This window comes from Oikopleura dioica, chromosome PAR, assembly GCF_907165135.1.
Source record: "Oikopleura dioica chromosome PAR, OKI2018_I68_1.0, whole genome shotgun sequence".
NCBI classification, from domain to species: Eukaryota; Metazoa; Chordata; class Appendicularia; order Copelata; family Oikopleuridae; genus Oikopleura; species Oikopleura dioica.
Window position 1 is genome coordinate 15875145 of NC_137293.1, and position 21611 is coordinate 15896755.

Below are 21611 nucleotides of genomic sequence, written 5' to 3' on the forward strand. Positions count from 1 at the left end.
ATGTAAAATGCATTGAACTCAGCACACATGTTTCATACTTAATTGGCAGTAGGGGTAAAATTAAACTAAATCAGTAATAAAGTGGTTATGCGCGGTTCAATTCGACAATTTTCTGAATACGGTAGGCTACAGGATGGATGAAGTCGCGGCTGACATTCTCATCAGCTCCCTTGGCCTGGAAATACTGGACTTCAGCATCGGTCAATCGCTAAATATTTGTTGAAATCAAGGAAGAGATTCAGATCAATAATCACCTTGATTGTCGTTTCATTCAAAGCGGAAGAAAGGCCTTGCTTCAACTCAGTCAACTGGGCATTTGTCAGTCCTTTTGCGCTCATATTTGCGTCTCCTGTATCCGAGTTGCCGAAGAGAATTGAACGATTCTTCTTCGGCGCTTTCGACAGATAAAACTCAACATGTTTCCAGACAATAAAGGATGCGGACTCAAGCTGCATATGCTGGATTTGCATGATTTTCTCGCTAAATAAACAATTAGGCTGAATTATTAGATATGAAACAAACCTCAAAGAGAGCTGCTTCTGAAGACAGTCCTTGGCTTTTTGTTGCTTTTGAGCAAGCGACAAACGTTCGCCACTTTCTAGCGTATCGTTCGAAACTCCGGCCAGCTCGTCGAGGGTGACTGAAGCATTGAAAAACAAGGTAAATTTAAATGACTCACCAGCAGGAAGTGCTGCCACATTTTCCAAGTTTCGCTGCTTCAGCGTAAACGTCTGAATGGTCTCAACGAAATCCGCGGTCGCTTCTTTTAGAAGCTTGATGATCACTCCGAGGGGCAAGTCTTCACTAGTGGACAGCGTCTCCGGAGAGAGAATTGGACTCAAAACGATATTGACACTGCTGCCTTTGTTCTTGTAGTAGGTGTTCAAGATGATCTGTGTGATCATCATCGTGATGTTCGCCGACGTTCTCTGGGCAGCGAGATATGCTGATCTTTCAGTCTTCTCAACCCAGGACTCTGTAAGAATGTAAGTCGACTGAAGTGCGAATAAAAGCCGTCGGATCTTGTTTTGCTGCATCTCAAGATTAGTGATCGAGTCGGAATCATCGATATCCTTCTTGGTATCGTGAAAGTCATGGCCAGCGACGATACAGAGGACGGATGTGATCAGATGGATCTCTTCAAGAGACTCTTTGTCGGTGCTTAGGTTGTTGTAGGCGAAGATCACATTGGTGAGTGCGTCGAAGTGTTTGTAGACAAAGTAGAACACATGTTGCTGGATGTTGTCGTTACCAACGCCTGGAAACGAGTAACAAAATGAAGCAAAACGAAGCTTTACCTAGTGTGCTTTGAAGACACATAATCAGACGCAAGACAGGGAAAAGGAGCATTCTGTATCGATGGATCTTCTCCTCATTGCCTTGCCCGTCGCCCATGTTCGAGACAACCGGTCGCATGTCAAGAAATTTAGCATCTGAGAGCTGCTGAATGATGCCAGTTTCGACTAGTGCTCTAGCACCGACTCGATGCCTCGCGAGAGTGCTGAGGAGTGACATTCGGGACTCGTGGACGTAGACTGAAGCGAGATTTCCGTTGCCTTGAAGGGACTCGACAAGAACAGCATCTTCGAGAAGCAACGATGAAATGACCTGCTTTAGGTATCCCTTCTCTCGCATAAATGTGAGCCACTTTTTATCACCATCGCGTCTCATGATCGAATCGAGAAGCGCGTAAGCGAGAGTCCGTGTCACTGAGTGACCGTCAACTGCATCTTGACAGGTTATTTGCATGATGCTTGTTCCATAAAGGTTCAAAATCCTCGCGGCCGAGTTTGAAATGGGCCCAGAATTAACGATCGTATCGTTGAAAAGTCGGGAAGCATGCATGTCCGTTTGAACTAAAAATATCATTTGGCAAGGATGAATTCTGTTTTTGAATACCTTGGAAGTCAGGTTGGAGCTGGAAGTAGTTGAGAAGTGAGGCGTAGAGATGGGATCTGACGCGCTGACTTTGCGCACCAATAGCCCATTGAATCAACCCCTCGCCAATACTGGGCAAGAGTGTTGACGATGGGATGATTGGCGTTGCAGTCATCTCACTTAAAGTTCCATCCAAAAATGTTGCCGACGAAGTCTCATGAAGAGCGTTCGGGTCTTGTTGCTGCTTCAAAGAAATTCTGAGGTGAGTCATGATCGCCATCGCTAATGTCGACAGCATAGACGTGAGTGAAGTCATTGACTCGGGACGATTAACGCAGCTCAAGATTTCCTGCAGGATTTCCTGCAAAATTGACACTCTTACTGCTCCTGGGACAATTTCCATGGGCCCAGCGATGCAGACCTCGAGAAGCTGTCGCCATCCTTCCAAGAAATGTACTTTTGCTATGGTCAGTTTTTGGTTGATATTAATCCTTTGTAGCCATCGTAAAACTTCAGTGACTTCGGCTTCCAGTCTTGCAGGGATTTGGCCGTTAGAGTCGACTTGTGATGTGAGTTCGCCTTGAAGTGAGTTGTGAACTTTGAGTAAATTAATAACGCCGTCTTCTTTTGACTGAGTTGCCAGTTGTTCGACAACGCCGATGTCTAGGAGATCAAAATTTGGCGGTTCGGGATAAGCGTCGGTGAGATCTAACACACGGAACATTGACATGATTGCAAGTGAAGTTGAGTGATCTGCGCCAAGAGCGGATAGTTCTCCAATCGTCAGAGTCGTATTCTTCGTCTGTCCGATGCGCCTGACATCTCCTCGCTGCAAAATTAGCTGGACAAGTCGTGCTGTTATACTTCTCTGTTTCGCCTGATTTGTGCAGTGTAGCTCAAGAGCAGAGAGCTTCAAAAGCCAACCAATGCTTCTGAGCTTCTCAACAGAGATCTCCTCAAGAGGTTCCTTGAATCCTTGCAGTCGATCAAACACAAAGTCATATGTCGATCTCAAATATCTGAGCACAGGAGCAGATGTTTCCGTATTCGAGCAAAGTCTGTAAATAGTTTCATACCCAAGTTCAAGTAGCTCTTCGTTTTCATCATCATCAGAACTCGACAGGAGTGCGAGAAGCGCATGCAATACAGTCTTCGGAGCGTTGAGGATTCCTGGATCTTGAAGACTGGCGGTGGAAAGAGGAGCTTGAAGAGGATAACCAAGGAGGAAATGACTAAAGGAAATCGATCGACAGTCAATGTACTGCAGGATGAGTTTCAAGACAGTGATCCGACAGGAACCGGCTTCCTCTTCAGTGAGCTCCAAGCATTGCCAGAATGATTTCATCAACTGTTCTCGATGTGAAGTTGTCCCAGAAACCATCAGACTCAGCATGTCGCCAGAAGAATATCGCTTGGACAAGTCGAGAAGGATTTCTAGTGCACTTTGAGCAAGAAGAGGTTGATCAGACGCGAATCCAACGAGTTTTGCGATCTGTCGAATAAAATCGGCCTTTTGTGTTTTTGGATTGATTGAAGCAAGTAGCTGGTGAATTGGAGTGAGAATGATCCCTGCGCCAGCGTCGCGGCAGTTGTTCATGAACACTTTTGATCCTCGAATAGCTGTAGACAGGATCCCAAGCGATTTTTGACCAGCTTTGAGAAGTCCCTCGTTGTACGATGATGGGTATTCCTCGAGATGTGAACCCGTCTCGCTCATAATATCGATAAGCTTTCGGAAAAGAGCAGAGTCTGATAATAGTTTTCTGAAAATGCCGAATCCTGGGTGCGTTGTTGACTCGGTGTTGAAATCATCTTGCGAAGGAGAATACGAAGCGAGCAACAGAGAGATTGTGTCCAGTACTGCGATGGTGATCTCCCATTTTTGCGACGGTTCTTTGTAAGAAAATGAGTCTAGGCGAAGTAGGACGTTGCTCAGTGCGAAATCAATGTAAGCTGTGACTCCAGGTGAGCGAGCTCCGGCGCCGAAGTTAAGTGGAAGTGGATACTCGCAAAGTTTCTGGATCAAATTGCAGAAGGCGATGGTCAAAGGATATCGCTCTTCTTGTGACTCGATTCGCTCGACTTCTTGAATGATTCCTTGAAGCACGTGATCACCGTCCATCGATACCCAAAGAGATGCCGCTGCACCTTCGTTTCCGATAAGTGTGCGAAGACAATCGAAGCAGGCAGCTTTCAACGACGGAGCAATGCCACACCGGAAAAGCTGCATCAAATAAATCGGAACGCGCCACGCCTGTTGTTCCAAAATAACCTGTCGTGAACTGGGGTCATTTTCCGCAACTGTAGAAGTTAATTTTATCACTGCAATCAATGCTGACGTTTCTTCAGGACTGATGCCAGCTTGTTGCGACCAATTAGTGTTCTCAGGCCCTGTCTCAACTCTCAAATGATCAGAGTATTGCTTCAACGATTCAAATATTCGTTCCCAAGATAGATTTCCAGCTGCTTGTCGGAGTAAGCGGAAACAGGAAGAGCTCGAAATTTCATCTTGAGATAGAGCTTCCAACATTTTCACAGTTGGAACATATAATTCTGCGGAAACCATGTCGATTCTGATGAAATCTTGAAGTGCAAGACAACGATGGGTCGGTTTCAGGCCTTGGAAAGCGTTCCAAAACTCAGCGTGGAATCCAAACGAGCTAAATTTCTTGTAAAAAGCAGTGATCAGATCGGCGAGCTCAATCCATAGTGATGGCGTTGAGCCTTTTCGGAGCTCCTTCAGTTTCAGAGGCATTAGAACAATGATATCTGTGATGAGTTTGTGAATTTGGCGAATGACAAGCTCGTTTTGAGGCTGAATTGCGTCGGAGTCGACAAGTTTTTTCAGGAATGTGAAGGCGCCAGCTTGAAGAGCCTTGTCCATGCACTGATCATCGCATTCAGTGAGTGTTTCAAGATTTGCGCTCAATGGTAGCTAAGGAAGAATTTAAATGGACAGAAACATAAAATGTTTACCTGAGTAAGGCCGCTCAAAGTCATCGACCAGGCCAACTGAACGATGCTCAAAATTTGCGCATTCTTGAAGTCAGGTGACTCATAAATTTTCGTGTGCAGCAGGGATATCCTCGTTGTATCCGAAAGAATCGGCAGAGCGGAGAGTGAGTCCATGTGATCCGTGTGCTCCACTTCGATCATGTGAATAACTGTAAAGAGCAGGGTGCAGTCGGACTCGCTTATCGTCCCCTCTCCATTTGGCTCCATTTTGGCAATGAATTCGACCAGTTCTTTCATGTTGCTTTTTGACATTCGCTCGTGGAAGGCCAAGCAGTAGATGCTCTCAGCAAGGAGCATTTTTGTGCTGACTATCAAATTTCTCACGGATCGCTTGTGCTCGGCATCGCCAAGTCCTCTTTGCTTGGCTAACTTATCCAGTTCGCCCTCGATACTCAAACTAGAATAAGCCTTCATCAAACTGCCGAAGATGTTCTCGTTCCAAAGCGAGTCCAAAAACTGCGCCGCCACATGATCGATTCCAGCGTTCATATTCGTATTCCCAAAGCTAGACTGGCACAGGTTCTTGAGCGAATGCAGAAGATCATTCCTGCCATCCCAATAAAGCAAAACGGCCACGAGGCCACGCGTTAAACCGGGAAACTGCGCAAGTCGATGCTCAGCTGACCAGAGAAGCTCGAGCGCACGATGCTCGTCCAAGTCGTAGAGCGACGAAATAATCCCAATTTCCGCAATAATGCTCTTGCTCAGTGTCTTTGGTCCCTCATCCGTCTCGATTGGCTCGCAATCACCCTTGTTGATTTGCGATTTCTTTGATGCATTGCTTGGACTGCCTGCTAGGGGCGTAAGCAGGTATTTTCTGTTTCTCTCTGAACACAATCTTTTGAAAAACAAAAAACGGGATGAAACCGTACCTAATAATTGAGCCACCTCCGCAGCATTTCCAGACTGTAACGCTTTTAAAAGATCTTTGAAGTTTTGCCAAACTACCGAAGTCGAGCAGCTAACTGTAGACACAGTCATCTGAAAGTAAAAGGGGTGAGTCACAACTAACAGTTTAGTATTTGGCCTTTTTTGAAAGTAGAGAATACATACATAAAAATACAATTGGGCGAACAGTTCGAAAAAAGAATAATGTTTCAGTATGGTACTAAAGTAGAGCGGTTTCGGCAGTTTATGATTTAAAGCATGAGGTTTGAAAGCGTGATGAGCAGTTAAAATGTACAGTAGTAGTTAATGACTGTTGATAGGGTTAGGGTCATCTATCTTTTATTTCAGGGCCCTGTATCAGATAACGGGAATCGATGTTTATCCGCCTTTTTTGTTCAATACAAGTTATGAACCAATTAAGCGTTACATTTGAGGCGCCACGCACTTTGCTTGAGTGCTTCTTGTCATAATGAACTAAAAGAAAGTTGCAATAGCTTCATAATGATGGCTAGGGTAAATCACTAATATTTGAGCTCTTTTTTGGGCTTTGTAGAAGAGGCATATAATACCTTTTTATAATCCCCAGAAGCTGAGGATCATTTTGACTATTGATAGTGGGGGGTCATCTCGTACCCTGAGGCCATTTTGGTACCCCGGAAGTCCCAAAATGTGGCCAACTTCGGAAATTCGAATTTTCGAGGCCGTAACTAAGCTTTTTAGACGGAGCTATCTATACCAGCTTGTAGCTCAGGCTCTGACGGTTATTTTGAGGGGTAGAAAAGTATGTCCCGGGCTACTCTAGAAAGTGGTGGAGGTGGTGCAAAGCTGGGGTCAAGACCAAAAGTCCAGCTAAAATGAACTCTTATATGATTTAAATACAGTAACACTTTAAAAAAGCAACTGTAAATACATAATTGGTCACCCGAGGTCAACTTGGGGTCACTCAGGGTCATCTGGGGTCATGTTGGGGGTGTTATTTAATTCAAGACGTATTTTTTAAATCTTGACCTTAGATGACCCCGAGTGACCCCAAGTTGACCTAGGTGACCAATTATGTATTTACAGTTGCTAAAGTGTTACTGTATTTAAATCACGTAAGTTCATTTTAGCTGGACTTCCGGTCTTGACCCCAGCTTTGCACCACCTCCACCTCTTCTAGAGTAGCCCGGGACATACTCTACCCTCAAAATAACCGTCAGAGCCTGAGCTACAAGCTGGTATAGATAGCTCCGTCTAAAAAGCTTAGGTACGGCCTCGAAAATTCGAATTTCCGAAGTTGGCCACATTTTGGGACTTCCGGGGTACCAAAATGGCCTCAGGGTACGAGATCACCCCCCACTATCAATAGTCAAAATGATCCTCAGCTTCTGGGGATTATAAAAAGGTATTATATTCCTACTCTACTTAGCAAGAAAAAAAGTGGAAAATATTAGTGATTTACCCTAATGATGGCGAAGGGTCTTACTGGCAATATAGTCGACGAATGTATCAATAGCCTCGTCTGAAACATCTTTGTCCGTGCAAATTGCGCCAAGTCGAATGGCGATGCGCGTCATTTTGTTGCGATGCTGCGGCTTCATGCAAAATTTGATTAAATATCCTTTCAGAATCGTTGATAAATTTCTCAGGTTAGGCTCGAAGATATAGTCTCTTTTCCCGAGCGCGCGTTTCCTCTTCGTTCTAAGGCACTTTTCAAGCCATTCTATCGAGACAATCGGAATATCGCTGGCCAAACAGAAGAGACCGATCGAACTGTAGCCCCTGACAAAATGAAAACATGGAAGATAATCGTTGGTCTTACTTGAGTGTTTTTCCTTTATCCTCTGCAATACACAAAATTGTCTTTGAAAAATCATGTTCGTTGACGTCCAATTTGTCGCAGACTTCTCCTCCCATCACGTGCTCGATTTGCATTCTGTATTTATCCGCCAGCTTTGATGGAGCAAAATCTAGTCAGGGTTATTTAGAGAACGGTGGCTTGAGCTTTGGTTGCTTACGAAAAACATGACGGTAAAAGGGAAACTTGTCGAGCAAGGTATCCACAGCACTGGTTTTGCGAACTCGAGGCGTGAAGGGATTGTAATTTAGTTCTTAAACTCCAGTAAGCACTTTTATAAATTTGAGCGAAAACAACCATAAGTAGGAAGAGGATTGTCCGGCATTCGTATACTATAATCTCTGATAATATTCTCGTTGACGACAATTGCGCAGTCGGTCATTTGAACAAGCCTGACTGTATCGTCGTTCAAGTCTTGGCATTCGTAGCCCGACCATTTAGTTGCCATACTCATTACATCCTTGCTATCGACATCCGGTTTTCGACGGCCCCAGAGGCCAATCACTTGAGTTGGTAACCACCTGTCGTTGCTAAATATCATGTGACTTTCTCATCAATAGGATCATCCTATAATAGGATGGTCAGATACACCTAATTAATCAAGAATTAACTATCGAGTTAATCTAAGCTGTTAAAACAATGATTCAATGGCAATCGAGATGCTAGCACCAAATGTTATATTTAGCGTTTATACCTGCAGTTCATATTTGCGTCACTAGAAAAAGTATTAAAACCAGATAATGATACGTACCAGGAAGGAAAGGTGACAAGGGAAAGAGGGAGGATGAATATGACGGACACCAGAATGAATGAATTCTTTTTGCAGTCAACCGATCGACCCGATGTACTTACGTTTCCGTCACTCTGCGATAGAATTTTATATCAGACTTTCTAATTCTATCTTCGCTGAGAAGCAACACATGTGATTTCTTGATAGTGACAGTTTTCATGAAGTCAGCGTCGAGATAGACGACTTTTATGTTCGCGCTAGAATTGGAGGTTAGAATCTGGGAATCAGCATTTGATACCTTCTTTGATCGAGTATTTGCTTGATAAGCGCGGGGTAGAAAAGTTCTTCTTCTTGTTCTTTCGGAGCGTCGCCGATGAACTTGGCCCAAACGAGAGAGCCAACACTCAAATCGACCATGGCATCACAAGACATAGACGTGCTCGTCGACGACGGGGAGTTCTGAAAGGACGAGCAGGAACCAAAGAAGTTGTAGTCGGTGCCGTTGCTGTTTTGGTTTGAAAACTGGTTCGAAATGGTGCTGGTCGGGGTCGGATCGTCGTCGATTTCTTGCTTCACTTCGTTGCAGTAATCTTGCGCTGTTTCCATCACTGGTTGCGGTAGATTTTCGCTGGTTTCTGCAGAATGCATCGTTAGCTCGTCCATCGTCGGCGGGGTATTTATATAATCGGAAATGCTCATCTACGAAAAAACGATAGAAAAAAATAACAAAATTGCCAATTTACCTTCGATCGAAAATTTGAGACTGGCAAATTGTCATCTTCTTCATCCGCCGGTTCCGATTTAACTTTCTCTAGCTCCATTTGCTGTTCTCTAAGAGCAATAAGATCCGAAAGTCTCTCATCGTCATGTGCGTCGTTTTCTCTATTTTTAATAATACGCAGGCTGCTTTGCACTTGCGTCTCTATCTGATTTTGCTCTGACTCGGCTTCAACGACTTTTGGCTTCTTTTTTGCTCCGGGCTGACTTTCCATTCTGCTCGCCGGAACTCGCCGTTTCGAAAATAGCTTCGCGTGGAGATGGCTGGCCAGAGTTGGAAGACCAGGATTGAATGTTTTTGACGCGCTGTTGCATTCGAATATTAGTTGATCAAGGGAAATCTTCTTTTCTACAAGAAAACTCAGTTAGATCTACCGAAATTGCCGAATTTACCTTCGGTGTGAATATCTTCAAGCCTGACATCTTCTTCCTCTCGGTGATAAAGAAGCCCGTCAGAGCTCGAAGTGTCCCTGAGAACGAGGTATTTCTCCTTGACCTCGACGATCTTTCTCCGATGAATCGTTCGAACGCGGACGTACTCATTCAATTCTTCATCAGAAATACTCGGAGGGGTAAGAACTTCTTGGGGAGGCGTCAAAGTCTCCTCGGCGATGGTTTCCATTTTTTAAATACCGAATATCGACTTAAAGTATCTGAAACAGGGCCAGTCAGTTTCGAATTTATTCCATTTTGAGTCGTCTTGATAATTGAAAGTGTGAATACTTTTTTCAAAGTGTTAAAAGTTTTCAGTGGTGTTGCACTGTTGTTGAAAGCAATAAAGCAGGTATGGGGATATAAAAACTGACATCGATAAAGAGAAAAAAAGATGAAGAGGAGGGACATAGAACGAAACATCGAAAACCTAAATTGGGGAAAAAAAAAGAAATAAAAAATTCATCATAAGTTTCGACTGGTTGGACCAGAATTCTTTTTGATATCAAGCTTGAACTAAAAAGCAGAACGCCTTATCACAATGAAATTTTCTTAATTGAAAAATGAAATTTCTTTAGAGGGTCAATCGTAAACATAAAGGAAAAGTAAGGAGAATAAAATTTGAAAAGACTAAAAGAGCTTATTTACAAAATGTAATAAAATAAAGTAGTGTAACTTCATTATGAAGTTTTTGAAGCTCGCGGGTGTTAAGATTTGAAGATATATCGCGCTTTTGACGTATATGCGTTCCGGACCATTTTCTTAAATTCAAAAATAAAAATCCGTTTTTCAGATGAGAAAAGCCAACCAGATTGTGACGCTGCGCCAGGTGGATTTTGAGCCCGTGCTGGGAGGAAGAAACTGCGCCGCAGATTGGGCAGTTTGTGCACGAATCGCAGCGGCAGAGCATTTGATGCCCAGTTTCAAGGCCTCCGATTCCGTGCTCGTTTTGCATGTGAACCACGCGCATTATCTGAAAGTAACTTTCATCCCTTTTCGGAGGGTTTGATTTATGCCCGCTGGCTATTTAGTATCGATTCTTGAAGCTTGCCGTGAGAGTTATCGATTGACTGTAAAAGTTGCTCTCTAGGTCGGTAGAACTCACCTTCGAAACGGTCATTTGGCCGCAAATGTGACACTGGCAGCATTTTGCACATGTGCAGTTCGGGTTAACTCCACTGCATGTTTCGTTCAACGTTCGGTGCATGCCACTTTTGGGCTCTATCTTTATCTGCTGCGTTGAGTTTCTAGGGACATTTATTTTCTTGAATGGAGGAGGGAAAGTGTACCTATTAAGATCGTGACGCTTCTTGTTATGAATTGCTAGCCCAGTTTTATTTTTGAAGGTGTCATTGCAAATACTACAAGTTCGACATGTTTCACACGAACAGTCGTACGAATGCTGAAGCGCAATGTTTTCGGCATTTGTCGGTTGGCGACTGTTTGTCGCTCCTACCGAGTTCGCCGAAAACATTGATCCATTCTGCTTGATGACTACGGAGTACACATTAACACCCAGCGATCTTACCTAGCCAAACCTGAGACCGGAATGCTAAAGTCACTCATCGTCGTAGAGGGGCAGTTTATTTCTATGATTTCATCGCTGTTTTCCGCTTCGGCTTCGTTTATCTCAGCCTCCGTCAGAGTTATGCGTCTCGTTCTGTATTAAAATTAATGTCTGGAAAACGACAAGTCCGAGGGGACCCCTCGAAGGGTTAATTACCTTCTTGGAATTATTTCTGTAGGCTGCGGGGAATCATATCCGGGTGGATGCCCTGGACAGACAACTTTGTGATCTTTTAGTTCACCAATATTTTTAAACCTTAAAACTTCTGGTTGAACGACTTAGTTTAGTATCTTTAGAACCTCTGAAAACAGCGCTCGCAAACTGTCGGAACATAGTTGCTATGCCACAGTAGTTTGTGATTCTCAAGCTCAGGCATTGTCCCAAACTCCTTACAGTACGGCCCATCGTATTCACATTTCTTTGACACCTTTGCCGGTAATGGGGCTTTTATCAACGCTAGAGCAGCACTACTCGTAGTTGGTGTGTTCAAAGAATTGCTCATGCTCATTGAAACGGCTGGTTTCTTTTCGGGCGAGCTTGGAAGAGGAGGCAAATTAAGCACCATCGGACCTTCATTTTTGAAATTTTCTGGCGGCTCCAATTTTATCGACTAATTATGCGATTAAAAATCGTTTAACGCTACGGATCTTACTGAGCTTGAGCGCTCCGAAACGGACTGTCTCAATGTGGAACGGCGAACGCGTTTGGGCTTAGGAGAAGAATCCTCAGATTCATTTTCAAAGAGCCTCGTCGGAAGAACTCGATTACAAGATTTTACATGCTGTTTGAGAATAGTTTGGTTTTCAAATCTTCTAAGGCAGTGTTTACAATCAGACGTCACATAATTACTGAAAGAACAAACGTCGTCTCCATCATGCAATCAAGGAAGAGTACCTGTGCCAGAGCTTGAGATGGAGCTCCAGCTCTCGCTCACTATTAAACTGCTCGCTGCAATAAGGGCCGATCGCCTCTTTATCACAAGTATAAACGGGGTCATTATCAACAACGATTTCCTCGTCTGAGTCGATGGCATCCATGAAGTGCTCCGCGCAGTCGTACTTTTCCGGGGCCAAATAACTCGCTTCTCCTGTGTTTCTGTCGTTGAAAAACGTCGCCGTCACCGCCTCCTGGTCTCTGTGAAGCTGATCAATCATCGCTTGCTGGATTTGGTGGGAGTTGTACTGGCGCTGATAACGTTATGGGAAAACTGTCAAATCGCTTACTTCGATAGTTTTGTGCTTTCGCAGCGCGCTGAGATCGAGATTTTTGAATTGGAAGATTTTATGCAGAGCTGTCATTTAGGTTTTAATGTGAGTGTTCTCGTGCTAGGGCAATTGCGATAAGTGGAAACCTTGTTGCCTGAGTAGACGCCTAAACAACTCGATGTATCAACGTGGTTCATCAGCTTGGAAACAAGAAAAAGCTGGACCAGCTCCATTGAAGTCAAACTTGAAAGCCATTCGGAGTCTAGCACAGTTGCCATCTACAATAAACAAAGCTTCAAAAACATATCAGTAGTTCATGTATCCTTAACGAATTGTATCACTTGTAAGCACTTGTATCACATGTCAGGTCTCAAGAACAATACGAAGAAAAATGTTTATTGAAAGGGTAGAAGGAAGGGGTGATCAATTATGCTGGCGGGCTGGCCAACCAGAGGAGCGGGATAATTTGTTGAGTACAGTGTGAACTAGTTTTGGAATGGGTGGAGTTGAGCATTCAACTCTGGCTCGGGTCCGGGGTCAAGCGGATGTATCCTTTTCCAGATGGAAGAGAGGCCTTTTCGAAGCCCTTTGCGAATCGCTTCGTCGCTTGCTCATCGGTCAACGATGGAACAACCATGCACCTGAACACGGGTCAGAAAGGGAAATGAGACTGGAAATTTACTTGTCGCCTGACTTCCAGTTCTGAGGTGTGGCTACTTTGTGGAGGGCAGTTAATTGAAGAGATTTAACAACGCGAATAATTTCGTCAAAGTTTCGACCAGTGGTGGCAGGGTAGAGGAGAGAGAGTTTGAGTTTTCTGTCTGGTCCAATGACAAATACAGCTCTGGCGGTCAAAGGAGTTCCCTGGAAATATTGAAATGACGCACTGGGTAAGAAGGACTTACAGTGGAGTCAAGCTCGTCGGGGTCAAGCATGCCAAGTTGGGTGGCGATTGTTCGGTCGTCTGAGATAAGAGGGAAGGGAAAGCCGCCTTCGAGTTTGTTGTAGTCTTGGATATCTTTGATCCATCCTTCGTGATCGGCCATGGTATCAATAGAGAGCCCAATCAACTTTGTGTTGAGCTCTTTGAACTCTGGCGCGTACTTGGCGGCGGCTCCAAGTTCGGTGGTGCAAACTGGAGTGTAATCAGCTGGATGCGAAAAAAGAATACCCTAAACGTAAATTTTCTTTTACAAAAATTGTGAAACTCTTACCCAAGACTCTCCGAGGTAGTCATAAAGATTCAAGTTTCCCCATGTCGTCTTCATCGACAAGTTTGGGAAGGTATCGCCGAGCTTCAAAGACATCTTTTCTGAAATTTTGAGGAAGGTGATTATTGAGTTTTTCTTTTTAATTTAGTTAATTTTTCAGTGAGATAGTTTTTTGGTAGTGATAATGAGTTTTTGTTTGCTGCTTTTAAAAATAAATAAAATTGCTAAAGGCAGTGGTGAATATAAACGTCAATAAAATGCTAAAAAAGGTGAGGTGTGAGTTTGAAGAAATTTGAAAATTTTCCATTTTCAGTAAAACAATTCTTTTAAATTTTTTGGATCTGCCAGAGACGATACCATGTACGGTATTCCCGCAGAAGTGAAGAAGACTGGTTCTCCACGGCCGTATTCGAATGCGTTTACTTCTCTCCTGAACATACCGGTACTTAGAGAACTCAAGCGGAAAGAAGTAGATGCTCAAGGGCGTTTTACTTACGGATTGTTACTTATTACGCTTCCCGACAGATAGCTTTTCCAGCCTGTTGCTCTCTGGATGAGCACTTTCTTTGCGTTCTCGTTTCCTCTCCTGGCCTGAATGGATAGCAAGTGCCACACTTCCGCCAACGCCGTCCGGTTGTTTTGCTCGATTTCGATGATCGGGCCGACTCCAAGTCGAAGCACTTGCGTGGCGATGCGAACATTGCTCGGCGATGGGGTATTTATAAGAGTGAGCAAGAGCGACGGCAGAAGCTTTGAGAAGATCTGTATTCTCGCTGGCTTGCCGTTCTCAATGCTCGGAATGAGGAAATTCACCAGAAGCTCCGCGATGAACATCGTCAGTGTTTGAAGCCTCTAAAATTGGAAAACTGAGGACGAAACAGGGAACTCTGAGGCTACCTCTCTTTCGGATATTTCCATTGATTTGGCGAACTCGTCTTTCTTCCTGAACTCTTTCTGGAGCATCATCAGCAAAATCGTCCTGAAGCCTTTCTCGTTCTCTCCTTTTTTGATCTTGAGACAGATTTCTGCGACTAATTTCGACGCGATGTGGCAGAATGGAATATCGCAGACACTAAAATACACAATTAAGGGTATAGTCGTCGATTTGGCCGATTTCAGAGGGTTATAACTCGGGACTTGGAATATGTGAGAGGCTCTAAAATAGCTCAAATAAAATATCTATCCTAGATCTCACTTTTCTCACAGCCTTTTACGTATTTTCCAAGGAAATATTTGTTTGCTGATCGCTCAAAGTTGAGCTTTCGGCCAAATAACGCCAAAATAGCCTCTTTTCAAGGCGTTATAAGTCCGAAGTTTCTAAATAGACCTATTGATTCTATATAATTTTCTTAAAATATAGACCCATATCTTAAAAATGACACAGCCTTATACTGTAATCATAAAATTTTCTTTGAAAAATTTTTAAAAGAACCAAGGTACCAATTTTTGACCTTTCAGATTGATAATGTGCCCTGCGGGCATAGCCCAAACTTATCCTAAGGGGTCCCAAATAAATGCTCTGAATATAAGCTTTCAAAAAATGTATCATATGGCACCCTTACAATGCCCCTAAAAATGGTCAAAATTTCAAATTATTCGGCTTATGGCAAAATACACTAAATTTTGCCACTTTCAAACGCAATTTGCCGCCAAATGGGTTGAGATAGCCAAAATAATCATGAGGGGTTTTTTGCTCAGAATTTTATGGGGATTCTAAAAATATGCTCAGATTACAAATTGGAGACCCTACCAAAATCGATGACTATACCCTAGGATCGACAAATGCCCCCGAAATCCGGATCGGGTTTTCATCGGATTTTCTTGAGCTCTGATTTTTCCGATCGGGTTTTTGTCGGGTTTTCGTCGGGTTTTTGTCGGGTTTTTTATCGGGTTTTTGTAGGATTTTTTTCGGGTTTTTGTCGGGTATTTTTCGGGTTTTCATCGGGTCTTTGTCGGGTTCTCGTCGGGTTTTCACAACACTGAAGTTAAATCAAATAAATTGAACCCAAATCGGCGAAAATAGACATAATTTTTGGCTAACAGAAGTTTTGGTGCCCTCTTTAAAGAAACTGATGAGGAGATACGATGAGAAACCCGACAAAAATACCCTACAAAAACCCGATAAATGACCCTACAAAAATCCGATTTTGTAGGGTCGTCAAAATTTCAACGTCGGGTTTTTGTAGGGTAGGCAGAATCCAACAAAAACCCGACAAAAACGTCGGTTTTCGATCGGGTGTCGGGTGGGACTTGTCGATCCTAGACTATACCCTTAAAACATCATAAAGGTTTGTAAAGGTCCTTTTCAGCGGTCAAAGCAAGACTTACCATGTATTATAAATTGTTTCCGCGACATATTCCATGAATTCGTCGCCGAATCCATTCGCGCCCATGATAATCGTGCTTATCAAGCAATCGAGCATACTGTCGAAATCGGCTGGGTACTTGAGGAGACGATAAATCGCCTCGTTGAGGATATTCTTCATGTTGAAAAGTCTCTGCGCATCTTCTAAAAAATATCTCAATTTTGAAAAAAAAAGAAAGAAGTTAGGAGCGAAAGGCAAATAAAGAAACGCGACTTTGCAAATACACTAGATCGCAATTTTGAAATTTCTTGAAAAGAGAGAAAATAAAGAAGAAAATCTAAAAGTTTGTGCTCGTTTCGAGTATTTATACAACCTCAGTAAGACTCGAAAATCAACTTTATCTCAAGATAAACAGAAATAATCTCTTGATGAAACGTATGGGCTAGAGCCAACAGGTATTACTCCAGCTCAAGCAGGATTGAATAACTAATAGAGCCTTCCTATTTTCATATTTTATGAACAACAAAAGTAAATCTTGGAATTACCTGTTTGAAGATTTGCTTCGGGCACCGTGCATTTCAAATGCACGGGTCTATTCTGCAAATAATCGATGCTTTCGGGATTCTTGATTTGCTTCTTGAGCCATTTTGCGTATCTGGAATCGGAAAGCTCGTCATCTTGCAGCTTCATAAAGAGTATCTCGGGCAGCGTCGCATCGCTCGGCAGGTTATCGATAAGAGACGGCAAGCTGGAGCACTGGACGACCCTGTCCGAGTTGGAAATGTTCGGCAAGTCGAAGGCACTGCGCGGAATGTTCTTGGCCGTGGAGAGGAGCTTTATACTTTGAGGTTTGGCAACTTTTCGAGGCGGTCGTATCGTTTTCTCGTCGTTTTCTTTTTCTTCTTTCTCGCAGGGAGTCAGCCAAGGATCAGTGCTCGGAAGATCTTCAAAGCTTGAGTCGGAAACTGCCCACGGGTTGTCATTCAAGTCGATCATTTTCATCATTCCGTTCTATCTGAAAAATTACATATAAATTGATTTCCGTTCTCGATGAAAAAAAGAAGATACAAAAAATGAGAAGCACTGGTATTAAATGAAGGATAAGTGTGTCAAGCTGCTGATGGAAACATTCCGCGCGATCGAGGATGAAGATACTTGGTGTGCTGCCCAATGGCAAACAGCTCTGCCCCGTCAGATGAAGTGATTCGTGTCTCTAGAAAGGCGATTTTTTCCTGCTCCTGGAGAAAAGTGCTCTCCAAGCGAAGCTCTGTCGTCGATTGTTCAACTGGCTTGAGTGTCGTCTGAACAAAGTTTTCGATTATTTTTTTTCTGCTCAATTGGGCTGGTCAATCGACTTTTAAATTATTCGCTTTAGACTTTGAATTATCCGAATTTCTCATGAAAACGCTTGAATAAATAGGATTTATGCCTTGGCTCAGAAACCTGCGAAGAAGACCTGAGTCAAGGGTCTAAAAGAGCTTTAATGAAAGCCGCGTAGCGGCTTTTTCCACAACGAAGCCGCAGAGCGGCTTCGCCAGAAAAAAGTAGAATAGATTTGATAAGAATTTCATAAAAGTAACCCTGACTCAGGTCCTCTACACAGTTTGTTGAGTCCACATTTCTGCTTACCAGGGATAGTTTGGTAGAAACACCGGCTAGTCTTGCATCCCCTGTCATGCATAAAATTGTAGTGGTAGAATCGACGATGGATGTAAGAGTTCCAGGAGAAAGTTGACCTTTGAAATTCAGCTCGTTTTCGTCGATTTTATAGGATGAAATCAGCTTCCCAGGTTGAAAATCGAGAATCTTTGACTTTCTCTAACACGAGTTGAAAACAAATTAACCTTGTCTCGAATTGAAACTTTAAAAAAATCAACTTTCTTCGACTTCGAAACTCGCGCCTGAAAAGCTCTTTCAACTGGACCAAGATTTTTCGCAGCTTTTGCCAAAATTCCATTTATCTTCGAAGCATTCAAAAGATGCGTCATTCCAGGAAAATTTATTCTTCTCTAGAGAAATGCTCGAAAAAGGTTCCGTAATGTCCCAAAATGATAACTTTGTGAATTTTTCTCATCTTTCCGCCTATCACGCGTGCGCGCCCAGGAAACTAACGGCCAATGACGGCTTGAATCAAGAAACTCGGAGAGTTCATCGTTAACCTCGCTAGCCATTTTGATATTTTGAAGTCTTTACATTGCTAAATTTCACATTTGCCGAATCCTGAAAACTTTCATTCTGGGAATACGTTTATTTTTCAAACAAAAAGAGTGAGAATCAGTTGGGTACAGTAGGAACAAGCTTTGGTAACACTGTTACCGTAACAGTACATACAGAAGTTTAGTTCTTAGCAGGTCTCTTTGGCGGCTTTCGTTGATCAATTTCAGAAGTCTTCTTCCTCCTCTTCTTCTCGAGTGAGCAGTTTCAACCAGCGCACTTGTAGGAGAATATCGTGTTGCCTGGACAAGACCTTCTCTTTGAAAGCAGCAGTCGCGTCAATCATGATCTCTCTAAGACCCTCTCTTCGTTTCTTGATGATGTCGATAATGCGGGAACCTTGTTCGTCATCTTTGTCGCAAAAGACGTGAGAAGTTCGTTTGAAGTCCGGATTGTTCCAGTACGATTGTTCCTTCCTGACGTCGATCCCTTTGTGGAAAGCTACCATGAAATTTACCAGCTCGATGAATTCGTAGCGGATATAAGCAAGCACGTGAAAGTCGCAGCCGCAGGAGAACTCGAAACAGAAATCGGTACCGCCGACTTTAAATTAAAGTGATTAAATGATTTATACAGTGCATGTGCCAAAAAGAGGGCGTCGTATGCGAATGAGTTAGGAATTGGAAGCAGCTGGGTTTTGGCGGCGCAGGTGACTATTATCACTGATTATCGGCAAGATTCTACAGCGGTTTTCGGTGGTCTTTGTTACAAACACTTTGTAGTTTTCGCCATTTCGATATTTTAAAGTGCTTATATTGCTTAGATTCAAATTTGACAAATCAAAAAAATATTAATAGTAGTAATAGTTTATTTTGTTCAATTTGTGGATTGGTTAACAGGAAATACCAAGAGGTGCACGCAGTGATTTGGCAACAGTAGCCTAAAATTAAAGAAACAACACATTGCAGTTGGATTTAGAGGAAAACTTTTTACTTCTTCGTTGGCTTCTTCGGCTTTCGTTGATTGTTCTTCTTGGTCTTCTTGTTTTTCTTCTGTTCGGTCGCAGGATCGTTGAATAGTTTGACAAGCTCATCATCGTTCATCAGGGGCTTCTCGATGAGTGTATTGGTCGTCTTCTGTTTCGACCTTTGGGACTTCTTGGATTCTGGAAAGCGGGGTTCTTTCTCGTGAGTGAGGAGAGTCTTGTAGCAGATTTGAAGGAGACGATCGTGGTGCATCGAAATTTCCTTGTCTTTCAGGACATCGGGATATTTGTTGTCGGTCGCGAGGCGCTGTCTTCGTTTCTTGATGAGATCGAGGATGCGGAAGTCTTGTTCGCCATCTTTGTCGCAGAAGACGTGAGAAGTTCGTTTGAAGTGCGGATCGTTCCAGTTAGACTGTTCTTTTTCCACATCTACTCCTTCGTAGAATTTGAGCATCCAACCGGACAGGTCAGCGAAGTAAAGGTGGTCGATAGTGGGCACGAGGAAGCCGCAGCCGCAGGAGAACTCGAAGTCGTAGTCGGCAGTGCCGAATCGGTTGATTTTCATCTGGAAATCTTGATGTCCTTTGACATCGTCGAATTTCAAAAAGACTGGCTGTGACATTCTTGTTATGTTTTGATTGATTGTAGTGATGTCTTTCAAACGTTCTGCGATGTTTTATAAAATAGGTGGTGGTCTAAACTTTGAAGTTGTTATGTGCGATAAGAATTTCGTGTGGCCTAAACTTTGATCGTTCTCATGTGTGATTCCTTGAGAAAGTGGCCTAAACTTTGATTCTTCCTATGTGTGAAAGTGGTCTAAACTTTGAATTTCCCCCTAGGCACTCTGACTAGTACCATGTGTGTCATCACCTTGAATGAAAAACGTTATCTTTATTGGTCTGCATAAAGCGTAGTGGCCTTAGCGGGCAGTGCTCTAGTCACCGATGGCAGAACCGCCTCCGGGGAAATTCAAAGTTTAGGCCATTTTCTCAAAGAGTCACACATGGAAACGATCAAAGTTTAGGCCACCCGAAGTTCTAATCACACATATGACCTTCAAAGTTTAGACCACCCCCTATTTTAAACGGGATGTGCCCCACGTGCGAATGGGTTTCGAGTCGAAATCAGCGGGAGACTGGACGATTTTTGGCGGCGCGGGTGATTATCGGAAAGATCGGAACTAGCGCTTCGTTGAAAAGAATCGATATTGATAAGAAGGGGACCACTTCCATTGGGTTGAATAACCTGATCAGCAATTTTTTTGCTGATAAAAAGCAAATGCTTGCAACGTCCGGGAATCGAACCCGGGCCTCCCGCGTGGCAGGCGAGAATTCTACCACTGAACCAACGTTGCTTGGAAGTTTCTCAAAATGAACAATATATCAACTGTATATTTAGATATAAAGATTGCTAAAGGTGGGAGCCGACCATATGGAAACACTCATCTCTCTGATAAATTTTCCCACAAGGGTCATTTTTTCGTTATTCAAGCAAGAAAAATGAGAGTTGATATGATCTTACCAGTCGCTGAGCGCATCAGGAAATCGGTTCTATCGATAGAGTACGAACTAGTTTAAACTTTGAAATAATGATATTTTAAATATCGGGAACTCGAATTTCTAAAAAAAGAAACCGAAAAAAGCGGTGGAAGCTCTACCTCAATAATGAGCGTTCCGCACGTCGCGAGTGTATTCTACAAGGGTAAAAAAAAGCCAACCGCAATCCGTTGTAGTAACATTAAATTAACATTTTAGGCGCTTACAAATGCGGAGCAAGTGTACTCACGACCACGAGTGCCCTGACCGCCGCTCACTGGTAAGCCATCGTTAATAGTTCAGCCAGAATCCTAAATTTCCAATTCCAATTCAAGCGATTACAGAAAAACTGGAGATTCCGCGGGAACTCTCAAAGTTCGCGCTGGTATGCAATCTACGACTTCTGTAAGTAACTACCGTTTCAGGTTCTTCGACGGGTTAGGGTTAGGTACTCGCTAACCTGAGTAGAAAACCTGAGTCAGGGTCTGAAGCTGCTTCGACATACGGTAGTTCAATATCTTTAAATTCTGGCGAATTAAGTCGTTTCTTGTGCAAACAGGTTTACAAAGTATTTCTCTGTTGTCAGCCCTAGAAAACTCTTTTGGACATTTTATGTATTTGTTTTTAGTCAAAATATTTATGAACACTAAATTAGACGAAATAAGGAAAAACATTGTTTTGAGAAAAGTTCTCTGAATGACCGTTCAAATGAGTTTAATTATTTTTATTTTAAGATGGTGAACGTACAGGAAAGAGCAACAACAACGGTAAGCGATTAATATTTTGCAAAAAATGTAATTAGGTTTGACCAATGAACATTAATTGGATCAAAATAATTTAGATCAGAAAACACCCCTCTTACTCCGCAGCTTCGATGAAGAATGATATCATGATCCTCAAATGGCAAAGTTGAGATATAATTAGACAATTTTACTAAGAGACCCTTAAGGGTTACTAAAGTAAGAGCAATAAAAGTAACTCAATAATAAGAGCAACGCGATAACATTTAATAATTACGTGCGGCCTGTTAACCTTCCATCGGCAGGGATCAGCTATAAACAAAGTTTGGGGTGACCTACGTAAACAGCTGA

The 21611-nt window shown here is 43.0% G+C and overlaps 7 protein-coding genes and 1 non-coding gene across 11 annotated transcripts in view; 1 reads left to right on the top strand and 7 right to left on the bottom strand.

Annotated features, from left to right (window-relative positions):
* Positions 1–7: 7 nt before the first annotated feature.
* LOC145703354 (nuclear pore complex protein Nup205-like) lies at positions 8–5879 on the bottom strand. Its single transcript, XM_081780704.1, has 8 exons — positions 5766–5879; positions 4855–5720; positions 1900–4813; positions 1299–1856; positions 680–1258; positions 523–640; positions 255–480; positions 8–208 (listed from the first exon to the last, which is right to left on the bottom strand). The coding sequence occupies exons 1-8, from the start codon at positions 5872–5874 to the stop codon at positions 86–88; spliced, it is 5493 nt and encodes a 1830-aa protein (XP_081636830.1). The 5' UTR covers positions 5875–5879; the 3' UTR covers positions 8–85.
* A 22-nt stretch (positions 5880–5901) lies between these two features.
* LOC145703363 (uncharacterized) lies at positions 5902–9402 on the bottom strand. 2 transcript variants are annotated; one of them, XM_081780715.1, is made up of 9 exons: positions 9092–9402; positions 8647–9047; positions 8471–8605; positions 8313–8333; positions 7916–8148; positions 7779–7871; positions 7583–7730; positions 7247–7542; positions 5902–6255 (listed from the first exon to the last, which is right to left on the bottom strand). In XM_081780715.1, the coding sequence occupies exons 1-9, from the start codon at positions 9338–9340 to the stop codon at positions 6110–6112; spliced, it is 1722 nt and encodes a 573-aa protein (XP_081636841.1). In that variant the 5' UTR covers positions 9341–9402; the 3' UTR covers positions 5902–6109. The 2 variants fall into 2 exon arrangements, with proteins under 2 accessions (XP_081636841.1, XP_081636842.1); XM_081780716.1 differs by lacking the exon at positions 8313–8333.
* Positions 9403–9803: 401 nt separating this feature from the next.
* LOC145703361 (uncharacterized) lies at positions 9804–12652 on the bottom strand. Of its 2 annotated transcripts, none has more exons than XM_081780713.1 (11): positions 12484–12652; positions 12348–12415; positions 12019–12305; positions 11777–11972; positions 11424–11734; positions 11281–11379; positions 11096–11217; positions 10847–11051; positions 10663–10804; positions 10366–10530; positions 9804–10318 (listed from the first exon to the last, which is right to left on the bottom strand). In XM_081780713.1, exons 1-11 carry the CDS (start codon positions 12605–12607, stop codon positions 10265–10267), a joined length of 1773 nt encoding a protein of 590 aa, XP_081636839.1. In that variant the 5' UTR covers positions 12608–12652; the 3' UTR covers positions 9804–10264. The 2 variants fall into 2 exon arrangements, with proteins under 2 accessions (XP_081636839.1, XP_081636837.1); XM_081780711.1 differs by having other exon boundaries at positions 12019–12311.
* LOC145703382 (peroxiredoxin-6-like) overlaps positions 12634–21611 on the bottom strand; it is a 40170-nt gene continuing 31192 nt past the window's right edge. Inside the window, exons 2-5 of the mRNA XM_081780739.1 lie at positions 13544–13625; positions 13235–13501; positions 13012–13193; positions 12634–12970 (exon numbers count right to left, since the gene is read on the bottom strand). Coding sequence (XP_081636865.1) covers positions 12844–12970; positions 13012–13193; positions 13235–13501; positions 13544–13625 — 658 coding nt within the window. The 3' untranslated portion in view covers positions 12634–12843. The remainder of the gene's footprint in view (positions 12971–13011; positions 13194–13234; positions 13502–13543; positions 13626–21611) is intronic.
* On the bottom strand, positions 13669–16883 carry LOC145703370 (uncharacterized). 2 transcript variants are annotated; one of them, XM_081780723.1, is made up of 5 exons: positions 16392–16883; positions 15869–16046; positions 14438–14612; positions 14037–14392; positions 13669–13970 (listed from the first exon to the last, which is right to left on the bottom strand). In XM_081780723.1, the coding sequence occupies exons 1-5, from the start codon at positions 16849–16851 to the stop codon at positions 13850–13852; spliced, it is 1290 nt and encodes a 429-aa protein (XP_081636849.1). In that variant the 5' UTR covers positions 16852–16883; the 3' UTR covers positions 13669–13849. The 2 variants fall into 2 exon arrangements, with proteins under 2 accessions (XP_081636849.1, XP_081636848.1); XM_081780722.1 differs by having other exon boundaries at positions 13672–13970; positions 15869–16049.
* LOC145703390 (acyl-coenzyme A thioesterase 13-like) lies at positions 16912–17931 on the bottom strand. The gene is made up of 3 exons (XM_081780747.1): positions 17748–17931; positions 17476–17664; positions 16912–17147 (listed from the first exon to the last, which is right to left on the bottom strand). The coding sequence occupies exons 1-3, from the start codon at positions 17832–17834 to the stop codon at positions 16956–16958; spliced, it is 468 nt and encodes a 155-aa protein (XP_081636873.1). The 5' UTR covers positions 17835–17931; the 3' UTR covers positions 16912–16955.
* Positions 20269–20339, bottom strand: TRNAG-GCC (transfer RNA glycine (anticodon GCC)). Its single transcript has one exon. It is a non-coding gene; the product is annotated as a tRNA-Gly (tRNA).
* LOC145705488 (achelase-2-like) lies at positions 20485–21594 on the top strand. Its single transcript, XM_081782971.1, has 7 exons — positions 20485–20523; positions 20626–20686; positions 20740–20800; positions 20856–20925; positions 21255–21287; positions 21362–21423; positions 21510–21594. The coding sequence occupies exons 1-7, from the start codon at positions 20485–20487 to the stop codon at positions 21592–21594; spliced, it is 411 nt and encodes a 136-aa protein (XP_081639097.1).